General features: G+C 42.1%; 3 protein-coding genes across 7 annotated transcripts; 2 read left to right on the top strand and 1 right to left on the bottom strand.

Moving 5' to 3' along the window:
* pfkfb4a (6-phosphofructo-2-kinase/fructose-2,6-biphosphatase 4a) lies at positions 1–15442 on the top strand. Of its 4 annotated transcripts, none has more exons than XM_005915359.3 (14): positions 1–251; positions 7280–7396; positions 7530–7626; positions 7719–7785; positions 7887–7961; positions 8038–8094; positions 8175–8296; positions 8406–8613; positions 8729–8875; positions 8965–9069; positions 9662–9791; positions 11050–11112; positions 11206–11270; positions 12866–13663. In XM_005915359.3, exons 1-14 carry the CDS (start codon positions 197–199, stop codon positions 12923–12925), a joined length of 1368 nt encoding a protein of 455 aa, XP_005915421.1. In that variant the 5' UTR covers positions 1–196; the 3' UTR covers positions 12926–13663. The 4 variants fall into 4 exon arrangements, with proteins under 4 accessions (XP_005915421.1, XP_005915422.1, XP_005915420.1 ...); XM_005915360.3 differs by lacking the exon at positions 12866–13663 and adding an exon at positions 14441–15442 and having other exon boundaries at positions 2–251; XM_005915358.3 differs by lacking the exons at positions 1–251; positions 12866–13663 and adding exons at positions 3921–6318; positions 14441–15442.
* Positions 15443–16789: 1347 nt separating this feature from the next.
* On the bottom strand, positions 16790–19393 carry arpc4l (actin related protein 2/3 complex, subunit 4, like). Its single transcript, XM_005915354.3, has 6 exons — positions 19242–19393; positions 18536–18654; positions 18102–18213; positions 17913–18008; positions 17386–17556; positions 16790–17306 (listed from the first exon to the last, which is right to left on the bottom strand). Exons 1-6 carry the CDS (start codon positions 19242–19244, stop codon positions 17301–17303), a joined length of 507 nt encoding a protein of 168 aa, XP_005915416.1. The 5' UTR covers positions 19245–19393; the 3' UTR covers positions 16790–17300.
* Positions 19394–19668: 275 nt separating this feature from the next.
* Positions 19669–23447, top strand: tada3l (transcriptional adaptor 3 (NGG1 homolog, yeast)-like). 2 transcript variants are annotated; one of them, XM_005915355.3, is made up of 9 exons: positions 19669–19907; positions 20219–20462; positions 20596–20843; positions 20997–21102; positions 21207–21342; positions 21433–21536; positions 21658–21764; positions 22131–22322; positions 22429–23447. In XM_005915355.3, the coding sequence occupies exons 2-9, from the start codon at positions 20253–20255 to the stop codon at positions 22619–22621; spliced, it is 1296 nt and encodes a 431-aa protein (XP_005915417.1). In that variant the 5' UTR covers positions 19669–19907; positions 20219–20252; the 3' UTR covers positions 22622–23447. The 2 variants fall into 2 exon arrangements, with proteins under 2 accessions (XP_005915417.1, XP_005915418.1); XM_005915356.1 differs by lacking the exon at positions 19669–19907 and adding an exon at positions 19914–20118.
* The last annotated feature ends 693 nt before the right edge of the window (positions 23448–24140 follow it).

The following is a 24140-nucleotide window of genomic DNA, read 5'->3' as shown; positions in this document are numbered from 1 at the left end:
GGAGGGTCATAAGGCAGGTAGGCCGCTCTTTCATTATACCCATTTTTGTCGAAAGCCGTCCTCCTGACTCCAGGTTCCCGCATACGTACACGCGCGCACGCACATCGGGGGTGTGTACAGTGAGCATCAGTGGCGCTGGCTGCTGTTGGACGCACGTACACACCGCCAGGCACTGCGCTCCATCAGACGGACGCCCATGATGAGAGGCTGCTCCAGCAGGTCCAAGCTCTCGCAGAACCAGGACAGAGCGGGTAAGAGGCGTCGATTTCCGCGCTCCTCGGATCCGTTCGTTCAGCACTTTGAATTGTTCTCCTTTAACAGACAGACCGCGTAGGACGGCGAGGGGCAGCCCTTAAAGACGTAAACAAGAGTCGATGCCTGTTGGTGTGCTGGCGCTTTCACCTTTACCCTACATAACGGCAGCTGGCGACAGTCTCTGGGTTTTTCTCTTAAATAGTTGGCAGACTTATTTGGAACAGCAGCAGCTTCACAGCTACTGCCGGGCGGGTGTTTTAGAGCTGCTGCTAGAATAAAATAGATTTTTTTTAAAAATAACAAAACGACAATGTTACGATTTGGGCGCGTGCGTGCGACACATCTTCCAGGTTATTGGTGTGTGCCATCACCGGGCTGTGATTGCTGTCATGGTCCTACACTGATTCCTGTAGTGCTGCTGGAGAGGCTGATGGTTTGCGTTTTATGGCTGTTTGTTGTGACTGATCAGATGCCGCTGCGATGTAACCGCAGCCTGACGCTCGTGTCTGCTTCATCCTCGATCGTAATAAGCTTCGGGCTCCCTCACACTCCCTGTACGGCCAATGCCGACTTTACTACCAAGTGTAATGTTAATGTCCACTACTATGTTAGGAAATGACTTGTCCAGTATGTTACAGGCTACAGGCGGTTAGCTGCAATCAGAGCCTGACAGCTGCTGGGAGGAGGAGGAGGAGCCCGGCTCAGCTCCGTTTCCTGTTCATGTTCTCCAGTGGAGCTTTTTAAGACGACACTGAAAAATGTGCGAGAACCTCCTGCCAAGCAGGAGTGTCAGTGGAGGATTGTCAGTGGCTGATTTCTCGTAGGCCGTGTACAACTTTATGCAAATATCCTTCATCTGATGTTCTCTAGCTGACTTTTACGCAGTTTTGCGGTTTCTGTCAAAACTTTTTGCACTGCAGCATGTTTATTTGATAGCTGAAAATATAAAAATAAATCACGAGTTACTGTGCCATTTCTTCGTGGACCTGATGAACCTGACATATATTATAGTCTACTAGCAGACAGGGAATTTGAGCGTGTAGGGCCTATTTAATTAGAAAACCTCCATCAGAGCATATTTAGGTCAAGGGCCCTGTTGCTACCCCATCACGATCGACTCTGTGCTCCAAAATAGTATAACTATAACGAGAGGTGGGTAGGGTAGCCAAAAAAATTGTACTCGAGTAATAGTAGCACTACCTCAACATAGTTTTACTCAAGTAAAAGTAAAAGTAGCCGTTCAAGAAATTACTCGAGTAACAGTAAAAAAGAATTTAGTTTAGAAGAAATGCTACTTTAGTACTGTGTAACTGATCATAACATCTGATTTAATGTTTAAAAATGAGATAATCAAACAGACACAAATATAAAGTTTAGTGCAAATGTTGGTATTTGAAAGACTGAAAATCAAAACAACAACAACGACTTGACATAAACTGTAGGTTTGTGTCAGTGTCTCATGCATTTTTGATTAAAATGTGTTTATTATTCATGCAGTGAAGTTACACTGAGTAGAGTAGCGAGAAATGTTTCTCAAGTAAGAGTAGCAAAGCTTCATAATAATATTACTCAAGTAAAATTAAAAAGCACAGTGCAGTAAAGCTACTCCTAAAAGAATTTTTTTCCAAAGTACTCAGGTATATTTAAATGAGTAAATGTAATTAGTGACTACCCACACATAAGAGTGTAAAGAGCTTTGAAAAACATATTAGGTACACCAGTGCAGTGATGTAAACTTTTTATACAGGTCTGATCAGGTCTGCATACGTTCTGCCTTTGTGAAGCTTTCTGTGTTTAGTTTTTATGTTTAGTGCCTGTGTGGTGTGCTAAGTTCTGTGTCCACTGCAGGGGTTTTGCACTCCCCCAACTGCTTTACTCTGTTCACCTGAGATGAAGAGCACATGACCTAACATATTATTGTGCATATATGACAAAATTGGACTTGCAAAAATTAGTCACCAGTGAGATGTGTTTTCAGGCTGGTGAGTTTGATTCCAGTAGCAAAGTTTAATATACTGATAGACTGCAGACTTACAGATGAGGACAGATGGAGTGCAATACTGCCATCTCATGGACATTGTCAGGGAGTGGAGTGAAGTGTGTGAGCATGTGGGGAAAAAAGTTGTTTGCCATATAAAATGTGAAAGAAAAGCAGATAGTTTTCACTTTACGTTTGATGTAGTGCAAAAACTATGGTTTTTGGACAGGTCTGTTTGTGAGTATGAAAATAGAATAAGTGGACTCTGACTATGACTAATGAGTCGAAACTCAAAGCAGTGCTGTGGTGTATAATCCCACATAATACACAGTGTCATCTTGTTGCTCCACACTTTCAAGAGTCAGGAGGAGTCAGGAGCAGCAACTAGTCATGGCTATCTCTTGGCTAGTTGGCTACTTGGCTACTCCTGGTTAGTTGCTGCTTCAGGACTATTTACTGTTATTTTATTACATTTTACAGACACATACATTTGAATTGGGAAACACCAAACCCCTGTACTCAATTAAAACGAAAACGTCTTTCCTAAAGACACACACAAAGTGTTTTTCCTGCTGACTAGACTTCTGTGAATCAGGTCAAAGGTTAAAGGTGGAAAGAACTATGCTGAAAATGTGGTTGCCAGGTTGGACAGTGATGAGAGGAATGGATAAAAGTGAAAGCACCTATTTGGCTACAAAGGGCTATTGAGGTCCATTTAAAGTAGAACTTTTAGGTTTTCATTAGTGAGTTTATGTAGAAGTTCAAAACCTTAAAAGAAGAAGAAGAAGAAAGAAAGGAAGACAGCATGACTTTTACATATCTGATGTCTAGGAAATGTGTTGTTTATCAGTACTCCGCTGAGTGCATTTGAAATACAAACATGATATGGTTTTATGTGATAACACATATTGTTGAGTCTCCTAATCATCATACATACGTTTTTCTTATTGTTTGTTTTAAGCATTATACATCGGTTTATGACCTTTCAGCTAAAAGTAAGCATTTGTAATTAGTCTTTTCAGCATTAATTGCTTATAAAATGGGTTCTGACCTTCATCTAAATCTCATTTATAAACCCAACTAGAGTAAATAAACAACACGTGATCACTTGACCTTTATGAACGCACTCACCATGTAACCCGGACCTCTGGGGTATGACTTTTCCAAAAGCTACCTTGGATTCAAGCATTCCAGTTAAGGATGTAAACCTGGAAATGTGAGTTAGGCTGCTCTCCATTTAAATACAAGCAAACAAAATTTGTGCTGACAAGGTCTGCTCTTCTCAAGAAATACTAGTTGTGTAAAGCATGCTTCTGTTGTGATAGCTTTTACAGGATCTTTGTCAAATTGTTATTAAGCTTTTATAAAGACCTGGGCATTGATTAGTCCACAATAAGGCAAACTATACAACTAGAGAAAATTCAAGACTGGTGATCCACTCTTTTTTTTTTTCTTCCCTCTGTCCCGTTTGGTTCTTTTGCATCAGAATTATTGTCTAAAGGCAAAGAAAAGGGAGAAAGAAAGAGAGGTAGGGAAAGAAAAACAGCAGGGAAGAGGAACGGTGATAAAGGGCAAAAAAAAAAAACAACAAAACAAAAAGACAAAAAAAATACATATATCAATCACCTGGATCACCTGTTGAGAAAGAAAAAAGAGAAAACAAGCAAAAAAAAAGAGAGCAACATAATAAACAACATCATCGCGATGATCTATGTGAATATAACAGTGAATACTAAGTATTGAATATTATTGTGCAGCACGTAGGATCGATAGCTGGTGATCCACTCTTGAGGAGTGAGTGTCCTGCAAAGTTTACACTGGGGGCATCGCATGTACTCCTGAAATAGGCAACAAAGTATATAGTTTAGAGAAAAGGTAGTATACAGTGTTCAATGGTAACCTTATTGTCCCCAGTGGGAAATTGATTTGCAGTATGTCCACACATGAAACAACACACACACACTCAAAACAGCCCAGAGAGAACAGCCCAAATGTTATCATCAACAAAGTTCAATGTCCAGTAGTGATGGCAACAATGCTTATGGTTTAGTGTTATTAATCATCACAATAGCAGCAGGTATAAAAGGCACTCTATGTCTCTTGGTTACTAAGGTTACTAAGTCTGGTCTTATTGGTCAAAGACAAATTACCATGCCAAGCAATGATACAAAACATTAAAATACATCCAATAAAACTTTTATAAAAAAGGGTCATCATTTCAGAATCTCCTTAAAAAGTACGATCGTTATTGGACCTTTTTCACTGTAGCATCAAAATGTGACTCAAAGGACAGAACCTTATCAAGAACAACCCCTAATTACTTAAAACTATCCACCAGTTCAGTTGCTGCACCATGTACTACTGTTGGTGCAGGATGGGGGGATGGCTTCCTGAAGTCAATTACCATGTCCTTACTTTTCAAGCTGCTGATCTTTAAGAATGACTGATCACACCAAGAAGCAGACTCATCCACAACAAGTCCAAAAGTCTAAAATCCCACCAACAAGATTAAAATCCAGTTTAAACGGGTTAAGAAGTTTATAAGCTAAGAGATGTGGCTGGATAGTATTAAAAGCTGAAGAAAAGTCAATAAATAGGAGCCGAGCATGCGCTTTGGCCTCATCCAGATGGCGATATAGGAAATTTAATAAAATAAACTAACCATAGCATCATACAAGGCCTGTTACTGAAAGTATAATTATCACTTATTAATAAATGTATTAATTAATGAGTATTGGAGAAAGCATGCTATGAAAGAAACCAATAGAAACAAAGTCTAAGTTTTCCCTCCGCTGATGTTACGCACTGCTTTTGGGACATGCTGTGGACAACAAAAATGATGACAAGAAAGCTGAAGTTGTGGAGCAAGGCAGATGCCAAACTTCAGTACCAACTGTGAAGCACAGTGGTGGAAATCGTGTTTTGAAACTCCTTTGCTGTCTCTGTGCCTCTGTGCCTTGCAATTAATGAAAAAACAATGAATTCAAAACTGTATCAAAATGATTTATGGCAGAATGTCAAAGCAGCCCTTCGTTATGTAAAGCTTAGGAGAGGTTGGTTGGTACAACAGTGACCCAATGTCACTGTGAGCACTTTAAGCCAATGAGATGCTGCTGAGGACCATTATAAGAGGACCATTAGAATCAAGACCAGCCAGAAATATTTTTGAGCTTAAAACTGTTATTTAGAGGTGGGACAATGCAAATGTCAATGCTGCTATTGGTGCTGGATTGAAACTAGGGCAGTAGGATTTACACTAGTTTCTATCCTCTAGGTTCAGTATGTAGCGCACTGATTTATTTATCTATTTATTTATTTATTTTGTGGAAATGAAAAAATAGACCTCAAATACTGCACTATAAAAGTCCCTGAACCTTTTTGTGTTCACTGTCACATACATTTTATTTCTCGCCTATAGCACAGTGAAACAACAGAAGTTGACTCAAAGCGTTTTGGAGTTTCAAAATACACGAGAAGCTGAAAGGTGTGTCATTGTGGAGAGTAAACGTCACAGTGATTTAATTGTCATTAAAGCGTGTTCATAATTTGCAAACTGATCGTGATGCATGTCATAAATCATGACACCCTGCTCCCTGTTAAATACGCTGCTTTTATAGGTTAACAATATTGATATCAGCAATACTGTCCCCGTAATTAATTGTTATGGGGTAATCGGTGTAATTATGCAACGATTGTGTTTTGTGGTTGCGCAAAACATATAAAACTTACGTTTAATCACAAAGTTGTTTTGCGCCTGTGCTGTGATCATTACGTCCAACTGCCGGTTGTTGGTATCGGCAGATCAGGTCACGTGACAAGTGGCACAGAGAAAGAGAGAAAAGAACGCTCGTGCCGTCTCCATCCCGCCACACCAACGCGGATGAAGCACCGGTCGACTTCAGAGCAGCATCACGGGAAGAAGCCCCGTGTTCCTGCTGCCGCCGCGGCAACCTCCACCTCACCGCAAGACGGAATGGAGGACAAAGCAGCGACAAATCCGCGGGAGCTCACGCAAAACCCCCTGAAGAAGATTTGGATGCCGTATAAAAACGGCCTTCCTGAAAAACACATTTGTCAAAGGAAGGGTGCGTATGACGTGGCGACAACAGTTAGCTTGAATATATAACGTTTGTGGTCATATGAGTATCAATGGTTGTGCTTCACAGTTTCTCCGGAACCCTTTTTTCTCTTCCGCGTGCGCGTGAGCGCGTGTGTAGAGGCTTCCAGTCCGCCGTGAATAATGAGCGCTGGGTCAGTATGCATTAATATCTGTGTGGCAGTAGCTGCCGTTACCGCGGGGAGTACAGTTCACAGAGGTCAGACGTCTCTCTGCTGCAGCAGCCATCTGGTTCGCACGCTTATGTAAGGACTCACATGATGCTCGCCGCACATGAAGGCTGCTCGTATCGAGGAGAAATGACTGGTCCGAGGGATGACCCTCTGTGTCGACCGCCGGTTGTAAACATGAATTGTATCCCCGCAGTCATGCGGCTCATTCGCCGTGTGGCTGTGCTGCTGAGTTTTACCAGCGCGCCGCAGCACGGTCAGGGTCTCCTCACTGTGGCCTGACTCGGAGAGGATTATTGGAATGAGCGGAGTTTAAAATAATGAGCATGTGGCCAGTGGTTGGCTGCTCTCTGGCCCAGTCACCTGTGTACGCAGTGGCTCAGTGTGCTGGCTTTCTCCAGATGTCTGTTGCAGTAAAAGTGCCGTTTCACAAGACCCCCGACACATCTTGCAGCAACTGTGACCTCTGTTATACTTCTGTCTATCACTCCACGTTGTCAGGGTGGTGAGACTTTATCAAGATGAACGATATCAGCACCACGCAGGCGCACACATTCTGATAATGCCAATCTAACGTTCAAATTATATCTTTATAAATTGTGTAATATGAAAGATAGCATTTTGGAGCCAGTCTCCTAATCTATCCCCAAACCTGGTTGTTGACAGTCTTGATTGAGTAACTGTGTGTTTTTAAATTTGACTTTCGTATTGTAAGGGATCAGCTGCGGACTGAAGCTTCCTTGATCTCTTTCATTTCAGTATGTATGACCAACTGTCCCACACTCATTGTTACCGTGGGCCTACCTGCCAGAGGGAAGACCTACATCTCCAAGAAGCTGACCCGCTATCTCAACTGGATCGGAGTGCCCACCAGAGGTACATGTGCCATAGAGTTGAACAGAGTGTGTCAGATTTTAGTAAAATTATGCACAAGAGCATAAGCACCAGTGAGAGTGTTTTGAGTGCAATTAAAATAAATAGCTTTTGCCTCCATTTTTTTTCTCTTTAGAGTTTAATGTTGGACAGTACAGAAGAGAGTTTGTAAAGATCTACAAGTCCTTTGAGTTCTTCCGTCCGGACAACGAGGAGGGGTTAAAGATCAGAAGGTAAGGGTGCTTTTGGCATCATGCTACCTTAACAAGTTATTTAATCACTAATTATGTAACATTTTATGGCCGATTGTCTGTGATTTTCACAGAAAGTGTGCTTCAGCGGCATTGAACGATGTGCGGGAGTACCTCACAGAAGACGGAGGCCAGGTTGCGGTGGGTCATGTGTTAATTATCACACAGGCTGAGATATTTTCTTCAGCTCAGATACGGGGTGCAGTGCTAAAAAAGCTCATATAATGTGTGTGTTACTACAGGTGTTCGATGCAACAAACACTACCCGAGAAAGAAGGGAGACCATCCTGGAGTTTGCGGAGCAGAATGGCTTTAAGGTAACCTGGCGGGCTCAAAGTGAGGGTTCGGGTTTTGCTGGCGGTCACACTGACTCTGTCTTCTGTCTTCCTTCAGGTGTTCTTTGTGGAGTCTGTGTGTGAAGACCCAGATGTCATACAGGAGAACATAGTGGTGAGTGTCTGTGTTTGTTGGCACTGTTTTGACTCGTTAGAAGATGCAGGGCTCACTCCTCTGCTGTTGCTCTACTTTAGCAAGTGAAACTGGATAGCCCGGACTACACCAACTGCAACACAGAAGAAGCAGTGGAAGATTTCATGAAGCGGATTAAGTGCTATGAAAACTCGTACGAGACACTGGATGAGGTACTGGACAGGTGAGGTGGAACCTGGTGATGGTGTGTGTGTCCCCATTGCAAAACTATGGGAGTAACCGGCTTAAAAAACACATTTTCTTATTGTATTTTATCTGTGTTCTCCCCTCAGAGATCTGTCCTACATTAAAATCATGGACGTTGGTCAGCGGTACTTGGTCAATAGAGTGTTAGACCACATCCAGAGCCGGATTGTCTACTACCTCATGAACATCCACATCACACCCCGCTCCATCTACCTGTGCCGCCATGGGGAGAGCGAGCTAAACGTCAAGGGTCGTATCGGAGGAGACTCGGGTCTGACGATTAGAGGGAAGGAGGTACAACGAAACTTTACAATCAAAGAAAAAATGTCTTCTAAACCCTTACCTGTCTTCCTCCTGACTGCATGAGCTATTGTGAAAATAAATAAAGGTTTTGTTTTTCTTTCTCCAGTTTGCTAAGAAGCTGAGCCACTTCATCCAGGAGCAAAACATTAGCGACCTCAAGGTATGGACTAGTCAGATGAAGAGAACCATCCAGACAGCCGAAGCCCTCAATGTGCCCTATGAACAGTGGAAGGTCCTGAATGAGATTGATGCTGTAGGTGGTGCTCTCTTGGCTTCTGCACATCACTGTTGACTACCTCTTTGTGCTTCTGTGTTGAAGTTGAACCCGTATGTGCATTTTAGGGTGTGTGTGAGGAGTTGATGTATGAGGAGATCCAAAAAAACTACCCTCTGGAGTTTGCACTAAGAGACCAGGACAAATATCGCTATCGCTATCCAAAAGGAGAGGTCAGTGGTTATTTTTTAACATGTGGAACATTGCTAATGCAGACAGGATTTTCCTTTGTGGGCATAATGAAGTGCTCTTTTTCTTTCTGATAACCACAAACATGATCTAATTTTATCTTAATGGCTTCTGGCAGCCTACTCTGTGCTAATGAGCTTCAGCTTCTCAGACAGTATCGGCTTAACACTAAATCACAGTAAACAAAGGCTTCAGCATTAGTCTGTGTGTGTGTGTGTGTGTGTGTGTGCCAGATATATGTGATCAGGTGGTTTGAGGTGCCTGCTGGTCCTTTCTCACCTTTAGTTCATTCCATTACCTCTCCATTAATCTGTAACAGGAAGATGGATATGGGCATTAGCTGGTTGCCCAGTCGGGCGGTGACATCATGCTTTCGGAAATGTCGTTAAAGCCTATGTTAGTCTACACAGCCTGTATGGATTTTCCATTTGCTCAGATGTCATCCTGTTCACCTGTGAATTAATTACTCTGCAGGATGTGTCAATGTCAAGTGGAAGTCTTATTTTACACATTCAGTTTTTTATATTGTTTTGGGGATTCGCACGATTGCCTTTTCCGTTGTTTTGTGCCACTCAGTCCTATGAGGACCTGGTGCAGCGGTTGGAGCCCGTCATCATGGAGCTGGAGCGGCAGGAGAACGTGCTGGTCATCTGTCATCAAGCTGTCCTGCGCTGCCTGTTGGCATACTTTCTGGACAAAACAGCAGGTCAGTTTTCAAACTGAAATGTCAAGAAACCTGAGAGTTGTAAGAGAAAAATTATTTTAGGAAACACATTTTAGTGTAAAACACACACAACATTTTTATTGTAGATCACGTAGATCCTGGAGCTATCTGCTCAGTTTCATTTTCACATCTATTGAAGGCAGAGCGATAGATGAATTATTGTGCATGTCCGGTCCCCGGCTGCTTCCGCAGCTTCACATGCCAGACTAACTTTTGTGCACCTCACAGACCTTCTTGGTTGGGTTAGAGTCTTTTTAACTAAGATGCTGGATGAGAGGTTTGTGCGCTGACGTGTTTTGCATAAAGCTCATTTTTCAAGTGAGCAGTTGGAGACGTACGTGGCTGACTGACCTCATTTCTGTTTTTCCTTTATTTCAATAATTCCTCCACTTCAGAATTCTTCACTGTGTCACTGTCTCACACTCACACTGTACTTGAGGGGTATTAAAAACTGCCATATTGTATTTAGCGATTAATGGGTTTTTTCACCCCTCCAAAATAACGATCCATGATGAGTTTACTAGCAGACGCTGTTATTTTGAAAGTTACCTTGCTGTTAGCCAGATAGTTCACGATATCATTAGCAACCTCTCATGAGTGCAGCCTGTGACAGCAGTCTTTGTTGTGAGGCGGCACAAACTAAACTGCAGGTCCAAGAACATGGAGTTGGAGTCCATCTGCTAGAAAATAATAATAATAATAATAATGGATTGCATTTATAAAGCGCTTTTCGGGGCCCTCAAAGCGCTTTACAATTCCACTATTCAGTCATTCTCACATTCACACACTGGTGGAGGCAGCTACAGTCGTAGCCACAGCTGTCCTGGGGCAGACTGACAGAAGCGAGGCTGCCATATCGCGTCATCGGCCCCTCTGGCCATCACCAGTAGGTGGTAGGTGAAGTGTCTTGCCCAAGGACACAACGACCGAGGCTGTCCGAGCCGGGGCTCGAACCGGCAACCTTCCGGTTACAGGACGAACTGCCAACTCTTTGAACCACGATGGCCCCAAAGAAAGCAGAGAGAACTGATTTGGACCCATTCTTTATTCATCACAAAATACTTGTTTACTACCTGATGAATCATATCTTTTATTAATTCATTTTAAAAAGTGCGCATGTGACTCCTTTAGCATGCACATGCACGAGTACCTGCTCCCACTATGAAAAGAATGTAAATATGTGAAAAGCACTGTGTGTACTTATACGGTGGTGCTCTAATGAACTCATCTTTCCATACAGAGGAGCTTCCATATCTGAAGTGCCCACTACACACGGTGCTGAAGCTGACACCGGTGGCCTACGGTAGGTCCGCTGTCGTGCCAATGTGCAATGTACAAACTGAATATACATCTGCCACATAAACTAATTAAACAAACCTTCTTTCTGCACGCTTAGGCTGTAAAGTGGAGTCCATCAGCCTAAACGTGGATGCAGTGAACACGCACAGAGAGAGGCCAGCGGTGGGTAGCATGACACACACACGCACACATTAAACAGACACATACAGCAGAGCCTGCTTTCTCACAGGTAAGGTCGCTCACTGTGGTGCTCCTTTCTGATTTCCATGCTTTCGTAATCGATGCAGAGCTGGCTCGTTTGGCAGATCCTGTGTTGGTTACAGACAGTGTTGGTCAAGTTATTTGAAAAAAGTAATCAGTAAATACTTACTGATTACTTCCCCCAAAAAAGTAATCCCGTTACTTTACTGATTACTTAATCTCAATGGTAATAATTACTTAGTTACTTAGTTACTTTTTAAAAACACGATTTACAACCTGAATAGGTGATAAAGCGATAGATCTTTCAGCCCAATTCTACTTTTTCTACATAATCCATCATACAAAATGTAATCAAATGGAAAAGTGTCTTTTTAAAACTTGTTTTATTAGTTTTAATCTTTTAACTTTATGCATCAAGCAAAAATTAAATTATCTGCACCATTCTCTGAGTTGAATAAATTAGTTTAACATTTAAACCTATTTTCTGCAAAATATTTTTTGTGTTTACACTCAGTCTTTCAAATAGATGCAAGTAAAACACAGCAGAAAATAAATAAAGTCAAAGACTCAGCAGTCCTGTTGCTCTATTTTCACCTGTAAAGCAGGAGTAGGATAGGCGGAGGTTTGCCCTGGTGCAGGTGTGCCGCGGTGGTCAGTTGAAGAATCCGCGAGTTTCTCAGTGAATTTCCCATTACGTCGTAGCGCACTCGGTGCTTGTTTAGGGTTTTTGTTTTGTTTTTTTTCGCTGTAAAAAGAAGTTTTCTTCCCACGCACAACGGACACTAATGTTTTTGTCACTTTTTATGGAATCAAACTCAAAATAAGGTCAGTACTTCCACGCTTTAAACGCTGCACGCTCATACTCTCTCCGTACTCGATATATGATCCACTGTTGATCTGCACACAGCTGTTGCCACGAACGTCATACTCGCTTACGTCATTGTCAAGAGACATTCTCGCAAAAAAAATCACGGTTTTAGTAACGCAGCGCGCTTGCGGGAAAGTAACGGTAATCTAATTACCGTTTTTGCAATAGTAATCCCTTTACTCGTTACTTGAAAAAAGTAATCAGATTACACGTTACTGCCCATCTCTGGTTACAGATTAATGAAACACTGACTAACTGCTCTTCACATTCTCCCTCATTTCCTTTAGGTAAATAGTCCTCCAAGTGGACCATTTTAACTGTTTTATTATTATTATTTTTTCTAACAGGAGTTGATTCTGAACAGCGATGAATTCTGCATAACAAATACTACAACAGTGAATGTTTTATGCTCTGCGTGTGTTTTATGGTTGAGCACTTACATTATTTTATTTTTTAAACTTTTGCACTAGATTGGCAAAACCATAAATATGTGCATACAGTGGTTTTCATTTCTTCTTGATGCTGTCACACAAGTGGAAAAATAAATCCATGTGGGGGCAAAAAAACGTTGAAACCTTAAACGTGATGCATTATTCCAAGTCGTTGACATGGTGTGTGCCCAGTGGATTTCATGTCTCCCTTGTGTTTTGATCCCTCCTCCTTTTTGTCTGTTTTTTTTATCAAACAGAACGTAGACGTGTCGCGGATGTCAGAGGAAGCTTTGCTAACAGTGCCATCTCACCAGTGAGGCAGTACCCTCCCCTCCCAACACCCCCAACCCTCCCCCCTCCTTTAGTCCTTCATTACCCACACAGAACCCTTCAGATGCACAGTGTACCTTCAGGAAAAAAAAATCCCTGACTGAGTCTCTTTCCACTCTTCATGTCTTCTGTTCTTCCTTCTCTTGTAATAATAAGACGTGATGATGGTGGTAATCGACTGGAATCCAGTTTGTAATTTTTCATTTATTAATCCTGTCACGGACCTTGTGACAAGCTCATTCTCCTATTTTTGGAGAATGAATAAAAAAACAAAACAATCAAATGAAGGTGTTTTTGAGCTGATGCTGTACTCCCGACTGTGAAACAGTGACACTCCAGCACCTTCTGAAGTGCAGTCAGTGAACACGTTGTTTATTTGATTCTGTCTGTTGAACTGATTTTTAACCACGTTAACTTTTAACGGTGTGCCATCACTTTATATGTTTGTAGATAGCAGTCAGGAAACTCTTAAGGTTAGCGCTTTGTGACGTAGCCAAGTGGTGCAGTTTCTCTATATTTGCACATAAACTCTTGCACATAAGCTCCTGCTTAATTTGTTAAGATGTCCTAACACTGTCTAATGAAAATGCTGGAAATATGAAATTACACTTTTCTTGTGAAACAATGTGAAGACTCTCACAGTGTTTTTCACGTTACTGATCAGAACTAAGAGGAAGCTATTTCTGTTGACTGTTTTTAAATAAACTACACTTCCATATCATGTATCTTTATCACACTCTTTTTGTGCTTCATTTTAGAAAGCATGGCATGAATCTGCTTCACTGTTTGATATTAATGAATTGTCAAAGACTTAAAATGGGTGTGGAAAGCTGACTTGGGTGTTTCTTACTGATATCAGAGGGAGATCAAACAAACGCTGGAATTTCCTTCGTATCTTCTTCTGTGTACACATGAAACGTTCAGTGCAGTGCAAACCAGGAGACTGAGATTTCTCCTGGTCATTCATATGCAAAGACTCCACTGGGGTGAATAGCAAACAGCTAAACAAAACGCTCACTGTGCCAGTCACAGATTTCTGTCTGCACTGACTTAACAAGGCTCTCTGATTAAAATTAAACAAAATAAGAGGAAATTTTTAAAAAAAAAAATCACATTTAAAGTAAAGAAAAAGTAGTAACAAGCATTTTAGGTTAGTCTCAGGTGCTGCTGTGAGGTTTAGAGAAACATGTAGTTACCAACTTCCAGACACCAATTACTTGGCAGTCTGCTCATGCCAGTGACTGTCATGGTGATGGGGCTCTCCAGATGGTGCCTTGGGCAAAAGAAATGCAAAAAGTCGTGGATGGAAAACTGATGGAAGAAGTCGCAGCAGCAGCAGCAGACAAAAGCATTAACATCCACTGACAGAGAGAAAAAAAGGCTCTTTTTTTTTTTCACCCCAGTAAAAGAAGAGTCCTTGTTTTGGTGACTTGTGATAAAAGTGGGCTTGTGTTGATGTATATTCACTCAGGACACTGACGCTGCTGCATTCCTTCTTCCAGAACGTGAACGTCCAACGTACGGCTGAAGACGCCTTGCAGACCGTCCCTCCTCATCTCTGATACCTCTGCTGGCTGGAACCCGGTGATGCTGAAAGCTGGACCTTTCCCCTTCCTCCTTTTTCTTCCTTTTTTTTCCACCTTTCCAAATGTGCACAACCTCCTCACACTGGTGACCAGCAGGTTAATGTGTCTCCTTCTTCCTCCTCCACCAGCGCCATACACACGCACACATTTCTCTGTTACCCCTTGTTTAAGCATATTTTTTTGAGGAACTTGCGAGTGTCCGGGCCTCAGTGTTCAGCGGGCCCTCGGCATCGCTGTTCCAAATTATTTATGAATCAAAGTATTGTCTTGCACAGCAGGGAGTTAAACGCTTGGCTCACACAGCAGATTCCTGTCTGCCTGTTACTGTACTCAGTGTGGTTTCATTGTGTTGATTTTGCGCAGCAGTAGCACTAACACTGAAAGTTACTGTTTTGTGTCTTGAAGTATTAACCCTGTGATTTTTTTTTTTCCGCTCCATGTTTTTGATATGCAACTGTAACGTGCAATCATCATCGGATGTGAAGCTGTATTCAGTGATAATGTGCAATTTGTAGGCTGCAAACCTACTCGGACAACAGCTTACTATTTTTAAAGTGCTGATTCAGTAAGAGATTAAAGGACTGGGTCGTTCATTTTTAATGGTAAACAAGTAGCCATTTCATTTTGTAGGGCTGGCTGGTGTAATAGCTTTCCTTAGCTATGTGGTGTACTGTATCTGCTTGTACAGTGTCAGCTGAAACTGATGTTTTATGTAAATGATGATTCCACACACGGGCCTTCAGTGAAATACACTCACATGCTTTCACTCATTTCTGTGGAGAACACATCAGAGCATTAAACATGCAAAACAGAAAAAAAGAACACAATATTAGCTTGAAGTTGGTGTTGTGGGTTAAGATTTTAAAAAAATGTACATCCCAACTACACAATAATAAAGATGTTATTTTTTTAAGCCAACCACTCCAATCTGTCTTCTCACTTGAGATTTTTGTGACTGCATACCTTGTGATGGGTTTCTTTATGAGGGTTTTGTGCAGTACTGTTCGTGTTGTGGTTATTTCTTGATAATGGGATTATTTGTGGGCGGCGCGGTGGTTAGCACTGTTGCCTCACAGCAAGAAGGTCCTAAGGTTGACTCCATCATCTGGACGGGGCCTTTCTGTGTGGCCAACATGCTGTGCAGTGTGTGCTTAAAATTTTTAAGGAAACTGATTTTCAACTGGACTGAAAATCAGTGGCAACAGGTCTCCAGGAGTGAGGGAGCCAAATCAAAAACATCAAATCGTCAATATGTACGGAGGTGTTTAGGAGAGAGGTCCAACAGTGAGTGGCTACAACCATCTGTAAAACACTGTGGAGGGGCTGTCATGGTGTAGGGTTGCATTTCAGCCAGTGGTTTTAGAAATCTTGTTAAAATTGATGGGATTTTAAACAGATTAATCAGATTTTGATCAACCAGGAAATACCATCTGAAGATAATCTGATTATCAACATTGAGCAGTGTGGGATCATCTTTGATGTCCTTCAAGAAGCCTGCAGAACTATTTCTGAAGACTCATTAAAAAAATGACAAGAGAGCTTACCTAAAAGACATCAGGCTGTGATTAAGAATAACGGTGATCAAATCAAATGTTGACTTACAAGCTGTTCTGCCTTTAAAAAAGTATTTCTATGTGCGTTTATACCTTCCAATCAATTGCTGCATTTCCTACTTTCTTAGCAAAATATAAATATGGGGTGATTTAACACTTATGCACAGTACTGTACAGTCAAATGCATGAACCATGGTATCACAATGGAAACTTAGGAAGTTGCAAAGCTATCTTGCCATTATTGTAAAGTTAATTTGGCTGCGTCCTCTTCGAGCCAGGACAGAAACACAAATCTCTTCCTCCCTGCGTGTGACGGCAGTATCAGCCTCCACGAGTCACAACTTTTGTGAAGCATGTGTGCGTGTAGTAAGTACAGCTGCTCAAATTAAAGTGGATTTTTTTTTTTTTTTTTAAGAAATACTTAAGGTTATTGTGAAAATGGTGCTTTCTTCACAGCACACTCAAGTCTTGATTTGGATCGAACGATTCGGATTAAGTTGTGAATGTGAACAAACACCGTCAGACGCAGCGACTCACACCCTGCCTGCACTTCCCCTTCCTGGCGGCTGAAACGGCGCACAGCAGTTACGCACGCATAAGGCAAAATGTGGTTAAAGGGCAGGCTCAGAACAACTTCCTCTGAAACAGAGCAAATCCATTTATAGGAACAGCAACAGTGCAGCAAAAACGTCAGCTTTCAAACACAAACAGGTATAAACAACTGAGTTTTATTATTATATTTCCGTATCTTCTTGCATGACTGATGGCAGTTTCTTTACAGTGAGCTCTTTCTACGTTTGACTTAACACTTCCACAAACAAGTATGTCCTGAACAGAGAAAATTTGGAGACAATTTAAAACGACAGCGACAGAACACAAAAAAATACAAAATTCTTCTGAGTTTTATTTGGAACAGCACAGCCTCAGTGCTCCTGTACTCATGGTTATCAACTTGATTAATACTTTAAGGACCCGCCTTTGTTTGGGGATTTGTTCTAAGTGGCTGAAAATGAAACTGTAAATATTTCATTATGTACAGTCATTGATATTCATGAGTACAGGAAGACACTCGGGTGTAAAGGGTAAATAAAGGGCATCAAAGCCAGATTGGTCACGTTCCTCTCCTCTCGGGTCGGCTGCTTACTCCTTTAACTCTCCACTCTTGTGCCGAGTGGCAGTTGGAACATTCCCAGGGTGGCACGGGGGAAACACTAACACTTCCATCAGAACTGTAAAGACAAGAGAATCAAATTAACACGAGGCAATAATAAAAGCGGAGCCGCTGCAGGAAGCGAACAAGTTACTTACATTCTTGAGGAATTCTTCGGCAACGATACGGGCCCTGGCATTAACCGAAAGTTTCATCTCACTGATCTCCTTGTCGATCTCCTCCATGAAGTGGATGACAAAGTCCACCAACTTGTGTTTGTACATCTGCTCCGTGTGGAAGTTGGTAATCAAGAAGCTAATATCATATCCCTAAAATAAGAGCGGAAAAAATAAAAGACACCATTTGTGTTACTGCATTAAAGCTAGTGTAAATACTGAGATATTTAATGTTGTTTCCTTCTTTTGCTTGCTCCCTTTAGGGGTCAACACAGCGGATCATCTGCCTCCAACCCCCCCATCCCTAACATCCTCCCCTGCTGCACCAACCCTCTTCTGGATCTTCTTTATTGAGGTGTTTACTGTCTGTATGATGTTTCTAAAACATGCATGCATGAAGACCTTTATGACTCATTTAGCTCCCACACTTCCTCGTTTTGTACGTGGTATTCTTCCTCTGATACTGTTAATAAGTACTGATTTCTCTTTTGTCACTCGCTGTCTCTTACCTCTACTGGCTTCCTCCGCAGAATGAAGAAGTTCTCTGCTCTCATCATCATGAAGCGCATAAACTTGTGGCAAAGGATCTTCTCGATCTCATCGGCCTGCAGTCAATCATAGTAGTTTTTAAAGAGCGTTAGAATATTCTGGAAATTCATAACCACAATAAAAGTTAAAGCCATTCTAGCTCTACTGACCTGCTTGACAGCAATACTGACTCTGACGGAGTTGATGGATCCCTCGATGAGAACCTTCTCCTTGTCATTACGGCTGATCACCACCGGCTGAAGCAGCAGCTCCTTACTGCTCCTGTAACAACAGCAAAAACAGTCCTTCTAAACACAGTAAAACTCAACGTTATGCTCGAGACCCCGCAACACTGAACAGGGAGGACACCTGCGAACAAGCTGAGGCAAGTCCCTTCAGTCCAACTTTAAAGCCTTGCCCTTGCTTGTAGCCATTTTTCTTCCCTCCTTGATTTTCTTATGCAAGTTTGCACATGACTGAACTCGTCTACCAGCAGCTGATCATAATACACACATCTTTAGGGCAGGAGAAACATGAGGAAGCATAGGGTGGGAAGCAGCAGGGGACAAACCAGTGAGACTCAATTGAGTGCTGCTAAACATACCTGACCTCCACCTCTGGCTTGTTGTGGCGCTCCACCACCTGAGAGGAGAAGTTCTCCAGACATAGGGCTGCCTGCAAGGTGGCCCTCACAGCGTTTAAGTAGGGGCGCAGAGTCGCTGTCTGAAGAGAAAAGTAATAAAAAGTCAATACCTGGGAGGATTCGGGCACATGCAATGAGATCCTTCCAGTTGAATAAAGGTAAATCGCCCAGCAGGGACTTGTGTTTAAGGCTACGCATGACAATAATCCGTGTGCAAGTCTCACTTGACAGCTATCTGTTATCACAGGCAGAATGAACAAGTATCTACTAATGCTACGTAGCTACGTGTAGATCTATCTGCGATATGAATGCAGAAGAGGATGTGATGCCTTCAGGTGATCGACACTGCAGCTCATCCAAATTATTTACTGTGTTTATGCCAGCTATATACGTCGCTTTTCCACGGTTTAAGGACAAACTGTGGTGAAGCTACAGGTCACAGAAACGAGCAGAAAAGGAAACGAGAGGAAAAGACAGCTCAGTCAATCTGTTTCTGCAAACCGTATCAAGGATGCCCGTAATCTTATTTTGCTGCAGTCAACCAGAAACCACGTCTACAAGGAACACACAGCCAGCTAGCTAATCTTAAGTTAAATATGGCAGTAGTTACTTGGGGTAATTGGCTAAATAATTAAATATAAAGCTGAGTGTTGTGCTGGAGACTTACCATTTTTGAGCTGTAAAAGACGGAAGTTCCTCAGCCACGCCTGGGACGACTCTTCCGTAAATCCTACATAGTCGAGAAAATCTATGGTGTGTTCGTTTTGATGCAAGGGTTAGTCTAATGAATCGTTTTTACCCACCCAGCGTAAATGTCACGGTTCGCGTTTATTTCTCCGCCCAGGTGGAGTGTATTTTTCGTAAAACGAGCACACCCTAGGGTGTTCCCATTCTGCACTATGAAGAGGGGACAACGGCTGTTGTCTCACGAGTTTTTATTTTTACCTTATATGGTTTTCATAGTTAGATGTCAATTATCAAGATTAACGTACACAAACTATACTGTCTAACTTCCAAATTAAAAGCTTGGCAGCAAATATTTTTAATACGCCTAGATTTGGTATCATCCGATGATACCATTGTGATAGACTACTCAACAGGCTCTATGAAGCGCCAAGTCTCCAGACTCTGTATTCTCAGACTTGCCACTTTTTAAGTTGCTTTTACGACTTAAAATGCCTGGTTAGGTTTTGTAAAAATTTAACTATCTTATTTTTTCTCCTCAGAATCGTCATTATATATAAAATGGGACATCATTTTAGGTGAATAATTTTCACACACACCCCCCTCTTACCACAATGGTTTCACCCATCATGGACGCCATTCAGTGAAGGTAACTATCGCTGCTCTAAAATATTATACACATTATAATTTGTGCGCTATATTTGTGTGGTGTGGGTTTAAAACGCCCATATTTAAAGCGTCTGTGCACAAATCGTGAATATAAAAGAAAGCCTTGTTAGAATTTAAACGTATTCTCCAGCATTTCGGGCCCAGCGAGCCTGCGCTCTTTAAAGCAGTCCCGACTGTACGTGCGGCCGTACGTAAGTGTTTCTGAATTTGTGTGTGAGAGCTACAGGCACAGAGCTGGACTCACATTGTATGTCAGTCTGATAATCTAATGAGTACTTTGTCTTATGCCAGTAAAATCACTGTCAGGTCTTTGCTGCAATACATCATGAGTGAGCTGAAGGACTGCCCCCCACTGAAATACTACGACTTTAAGCCCGTGGAGCATGTCAAGGTATGCCCCCGCTACACTGCTGTGCTGGGCCGCTCAGAGGATGATGGGATCGGCATCGAAGAGCTGGATACCCTGCAGCTGGAGCTGGAGACACTGTTGTCGTCAGCTACCCGCCGCCTCCGAGCACTGGAAGAGCAGAGACAGGTAGGAACAAGCTGGTGACCGCTCTTCTTTCATGTAACTTTTCTTTTAACCATAAGGCTTTCATCTCTAAGCATCTAGATGCAGCCTTCTATATTAAAGGCTACCATAATTTTTTCCTCTCTATTTATCTCAGATCCTTACAGACTGGCAAGATAAGAAGGGAGATAAACGCTTTCTGAAGCTGGGAAAAGACCCAGACCCCGCTGCCTCATCTCGCCACAAACCAAAGAAGCAGAAATTGGACGGTAAAGGGGGTCATGGGCCAGGCCAAGGTCCCGGCAGACCCAAAACCAAAAACCTGCAGCCAAAAGTACAAGAGTATGAATTTACAGATGACCCTCAAGACATTCCCCGCAACCCTAAAAATGATGCTCCCAACAGGTCCGCAACAACTTACAAAATATATCTGCTTAGTTTATTTTCTCTTTGATGTTTCTTTTTTTTCCTTCTAATTTTCAAGTTATTCTCAGATGTGTGTTTTAGCAAGAAAAGAACTTTATTCTTATATTACCTTGTAATATTTCTGTTTTTAAGATTCTGGGCCTCAGTGGAGCCATACTGTGCAGATATTACAAATGAAGAAGTACGATTGTTGGAGGAGCTTCTTAAACCACCAGAGGATGAAGCAGACTACTTCAAGGTATGACATAGAGCCATGCACGCAATGTTATGTTACAAATAACTGTATGCAATGCAGTGAATAAGAGTGTTTTGAGGTTTGGGGCTGATCTGTGTTAATGGTAGATTCCAGCATTGGGAAAACACTACTCTCAGCGGTGGGCTCAGGAGGATCTGCTGGAGGAGCAGAGGGAAGGAGCACGAGCCAACGACAAAAAGAAAAGCGTCATGGGAGGGCCGCTTTCTGAATTGGACGCAAAAGGTGAGGGGAAGGCTCACTTGTGCCTACACATGACTGTGCATGAACTAGTAACTCCACCTTAACACTAACATTTATCTTCACTTGCTGTAGATGTGGACTCGCTGCTGAAAAAGTCAGAATCCCAACACGAATCTCCAGAAGACGGTTGTCCCTTTGGTCCTCTCACACAGCGTCTGCTGCAGGCCCTTGTAGAGGTCAGACTCATCATTTTGTGACCAGCTTTTGTCCTGATAACGCTTATAACAATGCATCATTGCGTTGTAAAAAATACAAATAATAATATACATATAAATACATGAGCATGGTTTCTTCCAGGAGAACATTATATCCCCCATGGAGGATTCCCCTATACCGGACATTTCAGGAAAGGATGCTAACGATGGTGCTGGGACTTCACCCCGAAGCCAAGGAAAAGCTTTTAGGTATAATGTCAGCATCAAATACATTTTTGATGTATTACATGAGAGGACCTCCTGAAATAGCAGCCATTTTTAAACACATCTCCTCATCCACACAGACCTCGGTATCCTCAGCATGAAACAAAAGAAAAAACGCATTCAATCTTTTTTAGGATGTTTTGGCAGGTCAGCAGCTAACTCTTCAAAGTACCTCAAATTGCTGTCTACTTTCATGCAGCTGTGCCTGCACACACAAACGTGGATGTTAATTCCTGTCCATTAAATTTAAAGGGAAAAATTGGTTCTAGATTTAAGGTGGTAACATTGGTTGTTTTAGTGGTTTTTTCCGCTCTGCATCTGCATATTTCTTATGATCTTTGCCATCTTTAGCGTTCCTCATACGCGCTCCCTGGAGGCTCGAATCAAAGAGGAGCTGGTAGCCCAGGGGTTGCTGGACTCTGAGGAGCGACCTGGCCAGGGAGGAGACTCTGAGGATGAGGTCCTTGCAGAGCTGCTGAAGAGACAAGCAGAACTCAAAGCCCTGACCGCTCACAACCGAGCCAGAAAGCAGGAGCTGCTACGGTGAGGACAGAGAGCAGCAGTGGTTCTGTTTGCCACCTAAGTGAAACTGTACATGTGTTAGAGATCTTTGATCACATGAAACTCTGGATTTGCTGTTTTTTCACAGGTTGGCAAAAGAGGAGATGCGCAAACAGGAGTTAAGGCAGAGAGTCAGGGTGTCTGACAATGAGGTGATGGAGGCGTTCCGGCGAATCATGGCAGCCAGGCAGAAGAAACGTACCCCAACTAAGAAGGAGAAAGATCAGGCCTGGAAAGCACTGAAGGAGAGGGAAAGCATTCTCAAATTACTGGATGGATAGAGGAAACCACAGTTTCTGTGGTGAAAAAAATATTGGAAGAAACCTCTTCAACCTAACACACAGCTCGAACAGCTGTCAGTTGCATCAAAGGCCTCTTTCAGGCTTCTCTCTCCGTTGACCTGCCGGCATCTGGACACGCCGGCTTCATGATAGAACACAGACCATGCTGACTTTTGGGAATTGGAAATGGTCAAAATGGCTTTATAACTTGTTATTGCATGGTATTTTCTAGTGGGTTGGGCTGAGTAACTCGCAAATATGCACTGTGCACATGCAGTCATGTTAACTCTGCAGCAAACAGTCTCACTTGTGTCGCTCAGCCTGATCTAGTGGCATTACTGTTGCAATGCAGGCTCCTCACTGATGTATGAAGCCACACGTTCAGATTCCAGCAGTTAAATGGAAGGTATGTGAAAGAGGCCAGTGATGTAACATACTGTTTATTACAGCTCTGCATGATTTAGGTAGGGACGTTTCTGTAGTTGTTTTTGTTCCATGTGATGTACAGCAGAGCAATCATCGGATCAGTAACATTCAGCATGCATCACTGACTTTTATACTGTTGTTTGAAACATTTTTCTTTTGTTGGTTCATTTTTATTTTTTTTACGTTTTTTTTAAATTTCATCTGCCATTGTCATGCTGTGAAAAGAATACATCAGTACAATTTAAGAACAGGTTTTGTATATGTTAAAAAAAACAGACAAGATGCTGCAGTGTGTGCAGCAACATCTCTTCCCTTCAGTGCTAACAGTGGGTCCACCAGGAGCAAAAAAAAGACATAGACCATTGCTACTTATTAAAACAATAAAACTGTTACATCTGTTGATATTTGTGCTTTTGCTTTCTTTATGTTCTTAGTCAGTTTATTTATTAGCAAAATGTTTAAAAAATGCTGACCACATAATTAACAATACATTAGAATAAAATTAAATAAAAACATAAAACGTGAGAGAAACAATGTGATCAACATGTCAAATGGGCCGCACACCAAGAAGAAGAGGTGAGCCCGATGCTGTAATCTAGCAACGTGAGCTTCTGATTACAGAAAACTGTTCCCAGCAGCATAACACGGTGCATTACGATTAAAGAGGCGGTAACGTCCATCATCTCTGTATCTCAAAGATATATTCACTGCATGATATTCAGTTTTCAGTTGCTGATGCTGAAATCCAGCAGGTGGAAAAGGTTTACCTGATCACATACTTAAGTACTTCTAATACGGTGAAGAACCATTCTATGTAGGTCTCTAAGGAATGATTAAAACTGTCTTCATTTAAAAGGAAAACAAGATATTTTCTCCATTCGGCTTTTGGGCTGTAGAATAAAATACAGTCACATTGTTCCAGCAATGGCAGTAGTAATTAAGAGACAACTCTTAGACTGGAAGTTATTCTGTTTGTCACCAGTTTTTTTGCTGGTTAGGAGGATGCTCTTAAAATCTTTTTAAACTGCTGTACATAAAAGCTACATGTCTTCAATAATAAGCCACATTGCACATTGCAAATCCAGATTTCCTG

This window comes from Haplochromis burtoni, unplaced genomic scaffold (assembly GCF_018398535.1).
Source record: "Haplochromis burtoni strain Fernald_Lab_line unplaced genomic scaffold, NCSU_Asbu1 Contig_12, whole genome shotgun sequence".
Classification (NCBI taxonomy): domain Eukaryota; kingdom Metazoa; phylum Chordata; class Actinopteri; order Cichliformes; family Cichlidae; genus Haplochromis; species Haplochromis burtoni.
Note: the sequence above shows the minus strand (reverse complement) of the source record. Positions and strands in the feature narration are given on the sequence as shown.